At 35.1% G+C, this 17,118-nt stretch overlaps 1 protein-coding gene across 1 annotated transcript; it reads left to right on the forward strand.

Moving 5' to 3' along the window:
- LOC109837059 (UMP-CMP kinase-like) lies at positions 3,600–11,617 on the forward strand. The gene is made up of 8 exons (XM_020405143.1): positions 3,600–3,649; positions 3,998–4,052; positions 4,924–5,041; positions 5,142–5,298; positions 7,701–7,781; positions 7,875–7,982; positions 9,967–10,031; positions 11,200–11,617. Exons 1-8 carry the CDS (start codon positions 3,611–3,613, stop codon positions 11,204–11,206), a joined length of 630 nt encoding a protein of 209 aa, XP_020260732.1. The 5' UTR covers positions 3,600–3,610; the 3' UTR covers positions 11,207–11,617.

Consider the following 17,118-nt stretch of genomic DNA (forward strand, 5'->3'; position numbering starts at 1 on the left):
ATCTTTTTTCTTGGCAATTCTAGAATAGTGTCTTCATCATCTACATCGATTGTGACATCAGGCTGGAGTTGTATTTTTTGCACTGTTATCTTTCCTAGGCTTGTTATTCTTTGATCTTCTCGTTTAACTTCACAAAGAAGTAAAGTGTATTTCTGATGTTCAACACAAACTTTTTGATATACAAACTTTGATTTTTTTTTCCTATTTTAATGAGAATAAATTTTAATTTCATATATATAAAATTATTGGTGTTCCAAATTTATTGCTTAAATAAGATCAGGAGCTATCTCTTTTTCATCTACAATGAATTCTTCTGATATGTATCCAATAAGAGTTTCTATTATGTCAATAACATTACTTTTACTTTATCCCTATCATTTTTCACAAAGATCTGAACTAAATACATGTATTTTTTTATTAATAATTTGCCTTAGATTATAATATTAATATTTAATTTCTTTAGTATTTGAATGACAAAGTATAAATTTTATGAATACTTACTAATTTTTCTTATATCTTCTAGAATTCTTCTTTGATTGAGATAAAGTTGTTAATTATTCTTCGATGGAACTCAGTCAGTGCTTTCTTTATTCATTTGATCGCTTTATCATTTGCAATGGAAATAACTTGATTCTTTTGAATGATATATTTGAACATTCTGATAGTTTCTCTATATGTAATTCATTGTATTATTTTACCTTATAAATATTACTAACATCAGAGATTAATGTTTCTAAATTATAATCAATCGATGCTAAGCTATTATATTATAGTCTTTTATTATTTTTATGGATATAAACATCTATCAATTAAATGTTACTAATATATTTTTGCTGCTCCAACTTATTAGTAAAATTATATGCAATTACTTTGACTTATATGGTGACAATAATTTTAAAGCTATCATATATTTTTTTAAAATTTTATTTCTTGACCGAATATTTTTAATCATTTCTTACTTTTGTTTACCAATCATATATTTTTTTAAAATTTTATTTCTTGACCGAATATTTTTAATCATTTCTTACTTTTGTTTACCAAAATTAATTTAGACTACTTTTAGATGCTAAAAAGGGATAATAAACTCTTATGGTTTTGAACTTTAAGGGTGTGATTTATAATTTTTAAAATTTTGGGAGTATTTTTAAAAAATTACTTTTAAGTTTGGCAGTTGTAACTTCTATGTTTCATGTGTCGGTAGTAATTTTTTAATGTCAGAATATTTCCTACAACTCTAAAAATTTAAGCATTCTTTTTGCGATTATTAAAATTGTAGATAAATTTTTGAAAAACTCAAATATCAGTGGTCTGTAATAATTTTCAGATTTAATGTGTACTTGTTAGAATCTTTGAAATTTTAGAGTTTTTTGCGATTTTAAAATTTTGAAGAAGTCTTTTGTAATTTTTGTAACTTTAAGGTTAATTTTGGTAAATTTTTAATTTTTAGGTGCATGAAAGTAATCTCTCGAATTCATCTTTTGTTGTTTATAAATTTTAAAATTTTAGAATTTTATGGTGGTTTTTTATAATTTAAACTTTTGAGGGTGTTTCTCTAATTTTTGAGACATTGAATGTGTTAAGTGGAAAATTTAAAGTCTTTAGAGGTTGCTGTTAATTTCTTAATTTTGTGTTTGTTGTTCTAAGTTTGAAATGTTAAAAATTTTCAGACGCATCATGGTAATCCCTTGAATTCACTTATGTTGTTTGAAAATTTTAAAATTTTATAATTTCAGGGTGCTTATTTGTAATTTAAACTTTTGAGGGTGTTTCTATGATTTTTTGAGATATTCAAGTGTTAACTGCAAATTTTTGATTATTCATAGACTGCTATTAACTTCTTGATTAATGTTTGTTGTTTTAAGTTTTAAAATGTTAAGATGTCTTTTATAATTTTAAACTTTTCAGAGTATTTTGTGCAATTTTAAAACTTTTTAGGTTTTTTACAATACTTCATTATTATAGTATATTAGCTACATATAATTTCTTTATCTTAACAAACTAATACCATAAAGCTGTTTTATATATTTTATTAATATTTTTTTTAAATTGTTGAGTTATAGAGAGTTCACGTAAGATTAGAATATGATATAATTATAATTAGGATAGATTAAGATATGAATGAAATATTCAAAATAGTGAAGGGTAATATTGACCAAGAAAAGATTTTTTCGAACTCGTGCTTTTAAAAGGAGTATGATATGATGTGATATGATATAAATAAACAAACGATAAGATGAAGAGTTCTTTTTTCTTTTTCTTTTTTGACTCATTAGGTACCAAATTCAAATGGTCAATGGTATTTTTGTCCATAGAAAGTTTTTCCCAAACTCCCTCTTTTATAGGGAGTATGATATGATATGATATGATATGATATGAGATATGATATGATATGATATGAAGTATGATATGATATGATATGATGGGTAGGAAAATTATGGTATTTTCGTGCAAGTTTAGCAAACCTTAGGTTATTTAAGTGTAATTTACGCTATTCTGTCTCACTAGTGTACGCTTGGATCCTATAAAATATCACCTGATTCTCCGTGAAAAAGAAAAAAAGAATTCAGTGACAATATGCAACTTAGAAAAACCAAAATGCAAAAGGAAAGTGGTTCAATGCAATAAAACCTCCTAACTGTACTTCTATGCAAAGTTTTTTATTTGTTAAAAACTAACATGGTCAAAATTCTCTCCTGCCTCTCTCAAAATCCCAGCCCATGTTAACTCGATTCAGAAATCAAAGAGGCCAAATCTGAGAATCTCCAGCTGATGAGATGATGCTTCGGAGACTCGCATCTTCACTCTCTCCATGGTCCTCTTCTCCTTCTAGATCCCTTCTTGTCCCTCGATTTGGATATTGATTTTTTGTCGTACGTGCATCTTATCGAAAATTTTCGAAATATTTTGAATTCAGAATAGGAGAGAGATCAATTAGTTAGAAAGAATATTTATACTGTAATTTAGAATGAATAGTTGTACAACAATGCAGCCAAGGTGTTTGAGATATTGACTATGCAAAATAGATTGCAAATGGAACTAGATCCTGAAACCTAGTTTGGCCCCATCGGAAGACTATGGAGGTACTTTGGGATGCTTTTTTGTCTCGAGGACTAAATTCTGTCGAAATTATGTACGAAACATTTGCAATGCACATAAAAATGCAAATTGGCAAATATGAAATTGTTATTGTGGACATACCTCTGCCTGTATGTTTCAGTTATAGAGAAATCTCCTGCTTTTCTTTCAAATCTCACTGCTGGATATTGCTAAATTCGTTCAGACTAAGAAACTTGTAAAGACCACCTCTACCTTTTGGGAAGTCTAAAGCACAAAGATGTAGTTTTTAACTCGTTAAATTTGTCATATTTATCATGTTTACCTAGGTGAGCATGTACAGTTATAATATTGTGAACCACACCTGCACTTTACGTGCATATATCCACTTCGAACAAATTTCTACCTTTCGATAATTTGTTTGTTTTAATTTCCTCCAGTTATCAGGATGCTTGTCATTTTTATGTATGTCCCATCTGCGTTCCTTTGCTTCAAACAATCTCTTATATTTTGATCATGTTTTTTAATACTTTGAATGCAGGTACCATCGGGATTGATGTTCGAGGAACTCTTCATGACGGAAATTGTTAAGCTGGTATGCATGAATTATTCTTTCTCGTGCGATGGATAGTGATGAGAACCATAACTTTGTTTTCCTTGCTCATCAAAGCTTCTAAGAGATAATCAAGGACGTATGCTAGGATGTTGTTTTCTACAACAGAACATTTTGGATTATATTTATTGGTGTTGTATTACGTGAAAGTTAATTTACTTATTCTACATAATATTTTTTCTCTCTTGTTCTTTCTCACACACTTGAAAGTAATTTATTTGTTCTGCATGAATACTATTTCTTTCTTTCTTGTTCTCTCTCACACACATGCACACATAATCTCTCACCCATTTTCTTTACTCAATCTATTTCTCTTCTCCCTTCATGCAGGCAAAGGTAGGCGATGCTTCTAAGTTGAGGACTTATTTTATAACTTTCGTCTTGGGTAAGCTCTGATATCGTATGAGGCCATTCAGCTTTTCAGTTAAAACATCAATTGAACTGTAATAACATGATCTCCTTCTAATTTGTGATGCATATTTTCATCAAGTCTATAACATAAGAATATATGATATGGGAGAGTTCGCAAATGATAAACGAGCAGGATGTGGGAAATGATAAATGAGCCCTGTTCCTTGGATCTAATTTCATGCTTGAAGCTTCTTAAGGATGAAGGATATTTACTCTGGGAAAATAGAAATTCTGGCTAATCATATATATAGTGATCCCAAAGGAACTGTAGTTATGCTTTTTACGGATAGACTTTAATTTATGCATACATCACATGTGTGCATACCATCATGATTTTATCCGTGCTGCTTATCGTTGAACAAACTGAAGTATGAAAGACCATTGTTTGAGATTTTCGACCCAGTCATGATGTGTCAGTTCATCAGACAATCGGCTTTCTTTTTACAAGAGAGTGTGCTGAACTACTCAATGCATTGGTTTCTCGACACTTCAATAGTATCAAGAATATATTTATGGTTTCTTGATACTTCAATAGTATCTATTTTGAAGACTTGTATTACGTATCTGGGTGACAAAAAATATTCATTTATGTTGCTGTGTCCAGAGATCTGAAAGAAATAAAGTTGTCCATTTTTTCTTGTAACCTAACTAATTCCTATTCCTATTAGTGAAAGACTGAATGATCCTCACTTCGTTATTTTGTAGATCCATTTGCTTTGTGTTTCTTCATTAGTGTGAAATGAAGGTCTACTCCTGAATATTACTTCCTTGAATAAATATTGCCATGCTTTTGCTTCTTTTGGTATTGTTTGATTTTTCAAACTTTGCGAAACTTTGTGTTTCAGGTGGTCCTGGAAGTGGAAAAGGCACCCAATGTGCAAAAATAGCTGAGACCTTTGGATTTACACACTTAAGTGCTGGCGACTTGTTGAGGAACGAGATGTCATCGGACAGTGAAAATGGGTATATGGTGATATTGGTCTGTTATTTTTCAGCTTTTGATATGAGATTGACTAAATGTAAGCTGCATGCATTTACTAGCTGTTGGAATGTTGGTTTGCAGAGTAATGATTCATGATACTATAAGGGAAGGACGGATTGTTCCTTCAGAAGTAACAGTCAGCTTGATCCATAAAGCAATTGTATCAAGTGAAAATCATAAAATTCTGATTGATGGGTTCCCCAGAAGTGATGAAAACCGTATTGCTTTCGAAAGGATAGTAAGAATCTTTCCTCACATGTTGTTCATATTATTGTTTTAAGTTTTGCTACATATTCTTATCTGGTCATTGTTCCTTTCTCTTTTTACACCCTCAATGTTTTGCCTAAACAGTTGTAAGAAGAAGCCTCTTAGAACTAAGTTGTGTATTGCAGTAAGAGAACCCAGACACCATGCAAATATTTGAGGGAAACTGTAGATTGTTTTAGGTGAAGTGCTCTGACTCTGTTTTATTGTTTGACCAGTTACTTGATAAAAAATCGAGTTAAGCTGTGAAATGTCTGTTGTTGTTTCTACTCCTGACATAGATATCCTACTCACTATGGGCTTCGATGTGTATTATATTTAGGCCACATTTGTTTTTAATCCCCGGACTGGGGGGTATTGTATTCCCCGGACTATAGTACCGGGATTGTGTTATTCTGGGACTATTTTAGTCCAATTCAATGTTTGTTTTCGCATGGACTAACACACGGACTAAGTTAAAATAGTCATATCTAGTATTTATTTTTAGGGGGGTTATTACCGTTTGGAATAGTATAATTATCAGAACGTCCTTACCCTCAAGTCAACTAATATTGTATTCATGCATATGTATTGGAAAAAAAAGGCATGAACTTGTTTAACAAATAGACATATCAGTATACCTCCTTATAAATGATACAATAAACATTCATTTAACAAAGTGCTGTTCTGAAAAACTAAACATAGTTAAACATGAAATTAGATGTTAGTACTAATTAAAGGCTCTCATCAATTTCAACCATTTAGGCAAATAAGAATTCATATTCTTTTCCTTATGCAAAATGTGATCCTTTTTCAGTTTACTTGATAATTTAATATTATAGTTAACATAAGAGTGCAAGTTGAGCACACGCTAGGGCATCAAGAAATCAATATGCGCATGAATCGTTGTTTACATGTATTAATCTGTAAATTTTCCATTTCTTCACATTAACTTGAAGAACAAAATGTTCATAGGCAGTTGGATTTCTTTGTCATAACTTCAAGCTTGAAGGGACCTGTAGGGATGCATTGATGGTGTGTCAAGCTACAATTTCATACGGACAACTTTAAGCTAAGAATGTGACTCCATTGAGATCAAAATCTCGCAAAAACAAAAGGGCACAGAAGAAATAAAAGTAGTGGAAGAAAAACCGTGGAAAATTTATTGCAGAAAAAAATTGTTGAAGTCAAAATGGGCATGGGCATTTTTGTCAAAAAACTTAATCTCCCTTAGATAATTAGTACCTGTATTATAAATGTGGGGTGGGTTGTGTTTATCTTAGTCCCCTCTTTGGGGTATTAAGTAGTCCCTCCTTAAAAATAGTCCGGACCGGATAAACCACAAACATGAGCTTAAATGGGTAGGTCTAGATTATTTTAAAATAGTACCCTCACTATCAGAAAAACAAACATGGCCTTAGAGACATGGATTCAAGAACTCATGCATATGGTTATCTTTCTGCGTTCTAGTTTCCTACTTTTAGTCACTGTGATGCCCACTACGATTCGCTCTGAAATTAGCTTGGTTATCAAACTTTATGGTCAATTTGGGTTCCGTAGTTGCCCCCATGTGATGGATAAAACTTGTTTTTTTGCTTAATAACTGTGAATATTGTTATATAACTTACGTTAAGGATTCTTATTATTCAAATTAGAAATTGGCACACATGAGTATACTAAACTACAGAAACATTGGAAGAAAACCCCGATTTCAAACCATGTGGGCCTCCATGGTGGAAAACATGTCATCTAGAATATGTTGATAAAGAAACTTATGAATCCACATGAGCTAGAAGAGCGGCAGAGGAAGAAAAGACTGATCTCAGCTAGGTCAAACCTCTTTTATATGGGAAACTTAATCTATAAATAAAGGCCAACTGCGATCAGCAAGTAAGGTCAATAACCTATCTATTTGGGCTAACAACAGTGCTACGACAACCTAGTTACATGTCTTCCTGTTTATATGCAACCTCATGTCATGTAAAAATTTGTAGGAAAGGTAAAGTTTCTTTCAGTTATATATGCCTGTGTCAAGATGTAACACATACCAAGTATTCTTCATGATGCATATGACTTTTGTTGGGTTTTCTTTTACAAATGAATCATTGCTTCATGATATATATTCCCATCATTTAGTTTCGTGAACTTTTGGACACTTATGCCGCTTTTTTCCCCTCATTTGAGTGTGTGTATTAGGATTTCAACATCTGTGTGAATACCCTAGTGGAAAATAACCTTTATGTATTTTAAAATGAGAGAGATATCTGTAAGTTTTTAAAAGCTGTTGGCATTCTGGCATGCTTATTCTGGTCGTGTTTATTGCTTGTTGGGCAATTATTTTATTATTTATTCCCTTAAATGATATTGCAATTATGATCTTATCTGATTTGTTTGTAGGTTGGAGCAGAACCAGATCTTGTGGTTTTTTTTGACTGTCCTGAAGAGGAGATGGTGAAACGAGTTTTATGCCGAAATCAGGTTAAGCAAGCCAGCTTGCAAGCTTAAAGATAAAAATCTCAGATTTTTGTTTTTGCATTCGAGTTTATCATAATATTTGCACACATTGTCCAGGGGAGAATTGATGATAATATCGAAACAGTAAAGAAACGTCTCAAGGTGTTCAACGAATTAAATCTTCCTGTTATTAATCATTACTCTGGCAAGGGGAAGGTTCATAAGGTATTTTGAAACATATTTTGTACAATTTTTTTATATTGCTGACTATTGCATTATCATCATAGGTCTTCAGCATATACAGCTCTGGATCGATTTCAATCTGTGTGTTCTAGAATGTCTATATGGATATTCCAGGGCAAGCAGCAACAACAAAAACATGTTGATTCCAATTATTTGGAGTCGTGTACAGAAAGTTTTATTTCTTCATTAGTTTTGAACTATGTCCTATTTTCAGATTCATTTGAATCATAGTTGCGCGATTCCCTAGAACTCCCCCTTGAACCATTATACAGTTCATGCGAACCGATTCCCAGTACATTTACGAACTGATTCCCTCCGATACATGATTTGGTTCCCCAAAATTGATATATCATTTACAAGTATGTGGGTGTAAAGCCCCTTTAAAATGTGCATGCACAAGACGCAATGCAATGTGCACAATCAAGTGGAGGGGGACACACAATAGAATATATGATCCCACAACTTTACTATAACTAAATATCTATATTAATAAAACGTGAAATGAAACTAAAAACGGAACTAAAAAGAGGCCCACCTCCTTAAAAAAGAAGCATTGAAGAATTTTGTATGAAAAAATATTGAAATGCATAATTAGCTTTCTAGTTTTCTACTACACTTTGAAAAATTGTAATGCACCCAAAGAGAGATTTACAACATACTCCTAACCAAACTTTCTAAGTGGCAAATTGTGTCCCCGAATTCATACCATGACCCGTTACGTATTGCCAATGTTTTAAATATCGGTTATCAAAAATATATCAGATGGCCAAAATTTATATCGGATCCTAGTTATCGGGATATATCAGGGATAAATAGTAAAAATCGGAGTGTTACATCAGATGGTGAGCATATATAATACAATGTTTTAAAAAGTAATCTAAGCACATTTAATGAAACATAAACATACTAATATGTAAATAACACATGTTTAGGATCACTTATCAATTGTTTTTGTTTAGTGGAAGCGAAATAGAATAGGATAGTATTGTTTTTGTTTAGTATATGCGGGTCGAATATGGAAAAAATAGGGGTTTTTTGTCTCCAAATGCGAACCAGTTCACTTAGAATGTAAATTGTAGAAAATCGGGTGATTTTAACCCACGAAAAATCGGCCGCTTTATCGGATTTACACCGATATATTGGGGAAAATCGGCTCAAAACTATATGCGATATATTTTTGCAAAAATCATATCGGCCATAGCTTAAACCCTATATATCGGGGATAAATCGATAAACCTGGCCTATATTTAAAAATTACGTACTGCGTATTGTGTAACTATGCTTTGAATAGTTAAAGGATCATCTTGAACAGACTTGTATTCTAAGTTTCAGTACTAGGAAAATTAGCCCTGTTTTTATTTTTTTTTCTGTTTATTTGCAAAGCAGGTAGCTCGAAGGATTTTGTATGTAATTTGTTCCTGTTAACCCTCAATCTGTGAGATGACATGGCAATGTTTTGTGTTGCTACGAAACTTGGACTAATTTCACAGTTAGCATCCTAGTTCACATCGTAGAATGTTCATGCAATTTCTTTTATGTAGGTTTTCTGTCTAGCTTGCTTGTTTCTTTTTTCTGTCTAGCTTGCATATTTCTTTAGGAGACAATTTTTCTTATTTTCTTGATGCCTATGGACTATAATCATCATGATCCCTTTTTATAACTAGGTTGACCTTAATGAATCTCATGATACTGTTGGCTTCCCTTCGTTAACATATCAGTACATTACGTTTCAGTTAAGAGTTGCCTACTGTTGTTGTCCCCCTTAACTGATCAATTTTCCAGTATTTTTTAGTACCTAAACTGACAGGGTTTTGTATCTGATATGTAGTTCCTTCCCTTTTAGTTAACAATTTATTCTGAAAATGTATGCCCTGCAATTGTGGGTTTTCTTCATGTATTTTTAGGAAAAGTTTCTTTCTTATTAGTCCATCTTTAATCCATGGGCTGAATTTTTTTTTCTTTGCAGGTCAATGCAGTTGGAACTATGGAAGAGGTTTTTGAAAAAGTCCGCCCAATTTTTGCTGCTTTAAGGTATTTGACATTCATTATGCTGTGTGTTTCAATGCTGTCCAGTAAGGTGTATTAGTTTGATCACTAAGTCGCAGTTAGCATATGGAGCATCACATAACTATTCGGTGTTATAGTTATGTAGGATAACGTTGGATGTAGGGAACTTTCGCTAGCTTTGTAACAATTGGAGTCAATTTACGCACTTTTTTTTTCTTTTACCTTTTCCTGTATCATTTATCTTCGAATCTTTTGTTGCTCACATTGAGAAAAAATGTCAATTTGGATATAGTGTATATATCTGCAGTCTATATCTTGCACATTATTCTGCTATGTCAAAATTTAGTCGCCTCATTATGATTTATCTGATTCTGACAAGTTTTATTTTTTTTAATTACTTCTATTAAATTTCACTGGAATTTTAATGTGGTAGACCTGAATAATGAACCATACGAGGAGAAATGGAGGACTGAGATGTAAGTAGCAAATGCAACAATAACAAGAAGATGGACTAATGGTATGGAAGTAGGAATAAACTTGTGATTTTTTCCCCTCCCCTCTGTAAGCAACAGGTTGTGAGATCTGTGAGCTAGTTATTTTGAGAGGAGGTTGTTGGAGGCAAACCTGGCAAACATAAGACCAAGAAGCTAGCTAGGAAAGTCGACTAATTTTATCTATAGGGATGTTTCTGTACAAGGTGGCTAAGAATATATCATACTTAATAATCATCAAATTATGCGTGGTACCAAGGTATTCCTCAAAAAGAGACCAGCGAGTAGATTACAAAACATTATGAGTGTTCCTCTTTTTCAATTTATCTTATGGGTAAGAATATGGGGGTGCAATGCAACCCTGATGCAATTTGACCTTCTGCACGGTGTAGGTACCTGAATCGGATGTGACTTGGACTTGCTTTATTAAGTGTATCCTAAGTTAAACTCTATCAATATCAAACTACCAAGAGCTGTATGATGAAATATTTGCTATTGGTCGAAAAAAAATATTTATTTTTATCCATCATAGACCCATCTTACCTTTTCTTGAAATATCTATAGTTGCTATTCTTTAGCATACATATTGTGTAAAGGATAAAATGGTAAGAAATAAATACAAAAAGAAACGTGGGATCCAATACTACATTTGTGAAGGAAGCCACTTGCTCATAATTCATAAATTTCTTTTTTTGCCACAGGTGCTAACAGCCAAAGCTGACGATCACTCGAAAGACATGAAAGCTGCAAGGGCTCCTAGTTTTTTAATGGGAGATTACCCTCCTTGTTAGCTTTAAGACTTACTATTCACATTTGTATTGCTGGGGAAGACTGGAATTAATGTATCCAAATAACAGGTTTTCCATGTTCCATGTGTTGCCTGCAAACATATGAAACGTTGAGTTCCCAAAGAAAATAGGAACGGATAGTACATCTGAAGCATAAGCTCAGGTTATGACGTACATTTCTATGGCACACTGGGCATTTGCAGTGGTCGGTATAAGCATTTTAGTTCAATAACTGTTTATTCGCCCTTTTCAAGCTGCGGATACATGTCTCCTATATTGCAATTGAAATGCAGCAATTTTCCCGAGTGAAGTATACGCTTTTTTTTTACCAGTTTCATTCGCATCATTCTTTGATTTTGATTATTTTTCATCTATTAGGGATATTTTGTGTATCTGACAAACACACTTGTACTGCTAGAGGTTGCAAACACTCTACAAATCATGGGCTTCTTAGCGTAACCTTGTAACGACTTTCAACCAAACTGTTGTATTAATATCAATTATTCATACGCTAACCAACTGCCACTAGCTAGGTTTGAGAAACATGAAGAATCGTCACTATAACATAAATATTAGTTCCTAAAGCGGATATATGTTGCATATCTAATGCGATAGCCCCATACAAGGAAATTGGCATTTGTATGACCGATGCCTTTGCACACAATAAGCTGAGAACTTTGAAACTTGAAAGTTATATGGTAGATATGCAGCATATCTTATGTGATACAGTCCTAGTTTTTAAAGGAAACTGGCATTCCATAAGAACCGCCTGTGCCCGTACTAAAAGACTTGAGCATTGAGAGGGGGGTACCCAAGGCATCTAACGCTACTGGGAGAATGCAGAAGTTCTCAGCTCTCCTTGGAGCCGTATTCTTTGCTTTCATTCTCATTTTAGGTATATACTTTTAGCACCCGTTTGGATCGGGTATTTTGAAGAGGAAAGGAGGGGGAAAGCTGTCAATTTGTCAGCTTTCCCGTAAAATCGCCTCTTATAGAGGTGATTTTGCGGGAAAGCTGTCAAAAAGCTGACAAATTGGCAGCTTTCCCCCTCCTTTCCCATTCAAAATACCCGATCCAAACATCCCCTTACTTGTTGCTTTACGATACGGTGTGAAAAGTTAACATTCACGAGCTTTTTCCTCGGAGAATTTCTCTATTTTTCTAAAAGAAAACAACATGATTGTAGGGCAAGAGCCAGTAGCTGTGGATGGCCAGGGAAATTGCTCAGCAGTCGCGTGCCAAGATAACTTCTGCCAGTCAATGTGTGAGAGCTCTTTCGAAGGTAAAGTAGTGACGGGAAGCTGTGTGAATGGTGGCGCGACTTGTCAGTGTGTCTATCCTTGCTAAAGGTTAATTTATGGCACGGCAAGTTAATGTATTGCAAGCTTGTAGCATCAGTCTAATGTAATAAGCTTAAGAGTTCCAACAATTGTGAGAAGTTTGATGGTTATTTTGTTCTATTCGTTTATGGTGAAGTAGTGCAGCGTTCTGTATGCCTTCACTAGTATTCACTTAAGAAATCTTTTGAGGAAAAAGGAAAACTACTTTTACTGCATATTTCAGGGGGAAAAAAGGAAGAAGGAAAACAATAGAATCACTTAATCTTTATTCTATATATAGACGAAGTCAGGCATGGCTTGACACTTGTTGGCTGTTCGTAGTTAAATTTAAAATAAAAAGGAGACACGATTGTTGGACCCATACTAAATACAGTGTTTATAATAATAAAAAAAAGACGTTATGAATGATATGCTCCATCTTCCACAACCTCACATGCGCTGCTTTATTTTGTGATCTGCCGGATAAACCATTGAAACTATCCACTCAAATAATAATAATAATAATAATAAAAGTAAAATTTCTTTGAAACTGACAAAACATGTCTAAATTTTAGAGTTTTGATGGTGATGGATGGATAAAGAATAAAATGGATGGAGAAATAATGTACTCCAGAGTAGTGGCGGAGCCACATGGGACTTGCCTAGGGCAAGAAAGTGAAATTAGGGAGCCCCGTCGTCGACTTCTGGAGGCCCGTCGTCGACTCCGATGAGGGGAGCCATTCGACGGCCTAGCTCAAGGAACTTCTCCTCGCTTCCCCGCTCAAAGCTAGGTTTTGTGCCGACTCCGACGACGGAGGAGCAGGAGGACGAGGCATCTCCTTCGCCGATGTATAGGTCTTGAGATTCATCGCCAGCCAGAATTATTTTTTTGCCCAGGGCGAAAAAAAAATCCTGTCTACGCCACTACTCCAGAGGTTCTAAGACACACTTTGAGAATCTTCGGGCTATCAAAAGATAAATTGTCCATTATTTGCAGATATATGTTTCTAGGGATCTACGATTTATTTGTACATTTGCATGTTAAGACTAAAGAATTTCATTTCGGTTGCACAAGCATTCAACGTGGCAAGATATAGTTTACAGAAACTAAATTTATAGGAAGGTTAATTTGGCGCCTGACATGGAAAGAACTTTATTAGTTTTCAATGGATGCCTTCCAATAAAAAGAAAAAAAGAAAATGTTTCATGTTCTCTTTCCCACTTCCTATTGAGTTCCCATCCATTCCCGCATGGAATTTGGACAAGTAAGATGACTTGATAGGATACAAATATGAAGCGCAGAAAAGTTAGAACTACATTTGCTAGCTTACGGCCAGATAAACAACCCCATAGAGCCATGGAGAAAAATATTTTTAACATCCATCTGGTATAAGGGCCAACGATGAGCAGCAGCAACCGCAAAAAGAGTACGAACGGTCGGCATCTGATCAACACGAGCAAATGTTCTCCTCATAATCAATATCTTGTTGTTGAGTAAAATCTTAAGCCACTAGACGAGATTTACGATGTTCAATGGTGCCATCAGGACGATACTTAACCTTATAAACTCATTTACTGCCAACTAAAGATATGTCAGGGGGACAAGGAATAACATCCCAGGTATGTGTTTGCTGAAATACCTAAAATTCCTCAGCCATAGCCTGTCACCACTCTGAAAATTGAATGGCCTCTTGAAAGGATTTTGGCTCAACTATAGTATGAATGACAGCAAGAAAATTATGAAAGATAGATGAATAGGAAGTAACTGAAGCATACCATGCAGGCATGACATGTAGGTGTTTGCCTCGACGAAGAGCAAGAGGAACCTCAAGCGGGGGAGATGCTGACACAGGTGCATGGAGGTCAATAATATTTTTAGAATGAGTGTCATGTCTACGGGATAATGATCAGATGGTGGAAGAGAAGGCTCAGGTGAGGGAGAGTCAACAAAATGAGATGGAAAGATTTTAGGGAGATCTCAAAAGGAGAACTGTGGTAAGGAAATGGGTGATGCAGTTGGCGGAGAAGCACAATCAATAGTGTGGAGGAAATTGAAATTGTCGAAAGCAGAATAAAATAGAGAATTCTCTTCGAACTGAACGTGTCGATATATATGAACTCGATGAGATGCGAGATCATAACAACGACAACCTCGATGTTCCGAACTAATTCCTAAATAGACACAGAGAACAGCTCTGGGAGACAATTTATCACGTTCGTGAGATGGCAAAAAGAATGAAACAACGATAACCAAAAATGCTAACCAGATCATAACGGGGAGGATGAGTATAAACACGACTATGAGGAGTAGCACCGGAAAGAGAGCTAGATGGAATGATATTAATGGCATGAGTAGCAGTAAGAATGGCCTCAGCCCAAAAAAGATGAGAAACTAAGTAAGAAATAAGAATGGATCGAGCGGTATCGAGAATATAATAATGTTTGCATTCATCAATACCATTTTGCTCATGAGTATAGGGACATGACTGTTAAAAGATAGTCTCATGAGAGGACATGATAGAGCGCAAGGTAGAGAATATGTACTCTTTGGCACAATCGGGATAAAAAACTTTAATACGAGCTTGCCATTGAGTGAAGATCATCGTAGTGAAGGCTTGATAAGCAGCAAGTACGTCAGAGCGATTTTTAAGTAGGTAGACCCATGTATAACGAGAGAAATCATCGATAAAACTAACATAATATAAGTAGTCAGATGAAGAAGGCAGAGGAGCTGACTCCCAGATATCAGAATGAACCAAATCAAATAAGGAAGTGGAAACATATGTCCTAGTTGAAAACGGTAGAGTAGTGAATTTAGCCAATTTACAACCAGTACATGACTCAATATGAGAACGAGATGATACATGACCAAGTACTCCGGACTAGATAAGACTTTCTAGCCTTTTATGAGACACATGACCAAGTCGTCTATGCCACAAATCTGCAGAAAGCAAGGTAGAGGATTTTGGACTTATAGAAGCAACAAGAGAACGTGGACGTATGGACTCTGGAAGGTAAAGATATTCCAGCAAATATAGTTCATGTCTCCTCCGAACGGCCCTAATAGTCTTACTCGTCTGTGGATCCTGCATAATATAAGTATCAGAAAAAAATAAGACAAGTAGGCCATCCATACATAATGAGCTAACAGAAACTGAATTCAAACACAACTGAGGAGCCACATAGACAGGGCTAAGAGGTAGACGACCAGATGGGTCAATTTTTGGGATGATAGAGCCAAACTGAGTGATAGACAAATGTTGTCCAGCAGCTGTGTAGATAGGGGAAAAAGAAGAGGAAGTGAAGACAGAAGATATGAGGGAAGCATTACGAGTCATATGAAAGGAACAGCCAGAGTCAATAATCCAGAGATCAGTCATACCAGAGACCGAAGGGTTGGCTGAAGAACTAGCAAGTCGCATACCAGAGAGTTGTGTAGTAGATGTAGAGGATCTATGCTGAAGAACATCAATTTGATGGTGAATATCAGAGAGTTGTGCAGCAGATGAAGAGGTGGTATGCTGAAGAGTCGTAATTTGACGGCTACTATTTGCAATAGCTTAAAGAGCCTCCATTTGACGGTGAATATCAGAGAGTTTTGTAGCAGATGGAGAGGTAGTATGGTAAAGAGCCGTAATTTGATGGCTAATATCTGTAATAGCTTGAATGGTAGGGTTTGAAGTGGTAGATCGCATAACATTGACCGATAATCCTGGTGCACTAGAGGATTGGGACTAAGGGGATCGCCGACTATGGCCAGTTCCTGAGGAACGTAACTCAGGATGAACCTGGAAACATGTTTCAAAGCGGTGTCCCTCCTTCTTGCAATATGTGTAAAAGAGCTTAGACTGAATCTGAGAAGCAGGTGCCAGTAAAGAGGCCATAATAGCAGCAATTCAAAGTTCAAGATAATAATCTTTGAACGAAACTCAAATGTTTAAAGGAGAACTCGAAGGTTAATGTAGAAACCTGAAGGTTAAAATGACTGTCAAATTTGAGAAAAAAGAAGCAACCGACGACCAAGGTGGCCCGAAGATCGGCCGGATCTGATGCTCACGCCGAACACCTACAACGGATTAATGCCGATGTTGAGACGTCGAGATGGACTGAAATGGTGATGCCGTAACTGATTGTGAAACGACAATGCCGTTTGTTTGAGGTCGAGAGACGGATTAAAACGGTGATGCCGTTAATTTGAGACCGAGAGAGATGCCGTTAATTTGAGACCGAGAGACGGTCTTGAAACGGAGATGCCGTAAATTTGAGATTGAGAATCGATCTTGAATACGAGAACGCGAGACATGTTAAGAGGCCGCAAAGCGGCAAGGCCAAAAATCTGGCAAAGGAACGCAAAAAGGTGTTTAAACGGCTGCAAAGCAGCAATGCCAATATTTGACAAAAGAACGCAGAAGCGTTAAAAAAATTTATTATAAGGGAAATAATAACCATAGCTCTGATACCATGTTAAAGTAAGAGAGAGTGTGTGTCTTGGGTAAATTTCCCTTAAATATTG

This window comes from Asparagus officinalis, chromosome 4 (genome assembly GCF_001876935.1).
Source record: "Asparagus officinalis chromosome 4, Aspof.V1, whole genome shotgun sequence".
Lineage (NCBI taxonomy): Eukaryota > Viridiplantae > Streptophyta > Magnoliopsida > Asparagales > Asparagaceae > Asparagus > Asparagus officinalis.

Excerpts from the sequence above, each read along its gene's own strand:
- LOC109837059 (XM_020405143.1), top strand. The coding sequence starts at position 3,611 with ATGTTCGAGGAACTCTTCATGACGGAAATTGTTAAGCTG. Across the intron at positions 4,053-4,923 it reads TTTTATAACTTTCGTCTTGG|GTGGTCCTGGAAGTGGAAAA; the intron begins GTAAGCTCTGAT and ends TTTGTGTTTCAG. Across the intron at positions 5,299-7,700 it reads GTATTGCTTTCGAAAGGATA|GTTGGAGCAGAACCAGATCT; the intron begins GTAAGAATCTTT and ends ATTTGTTTGTAG.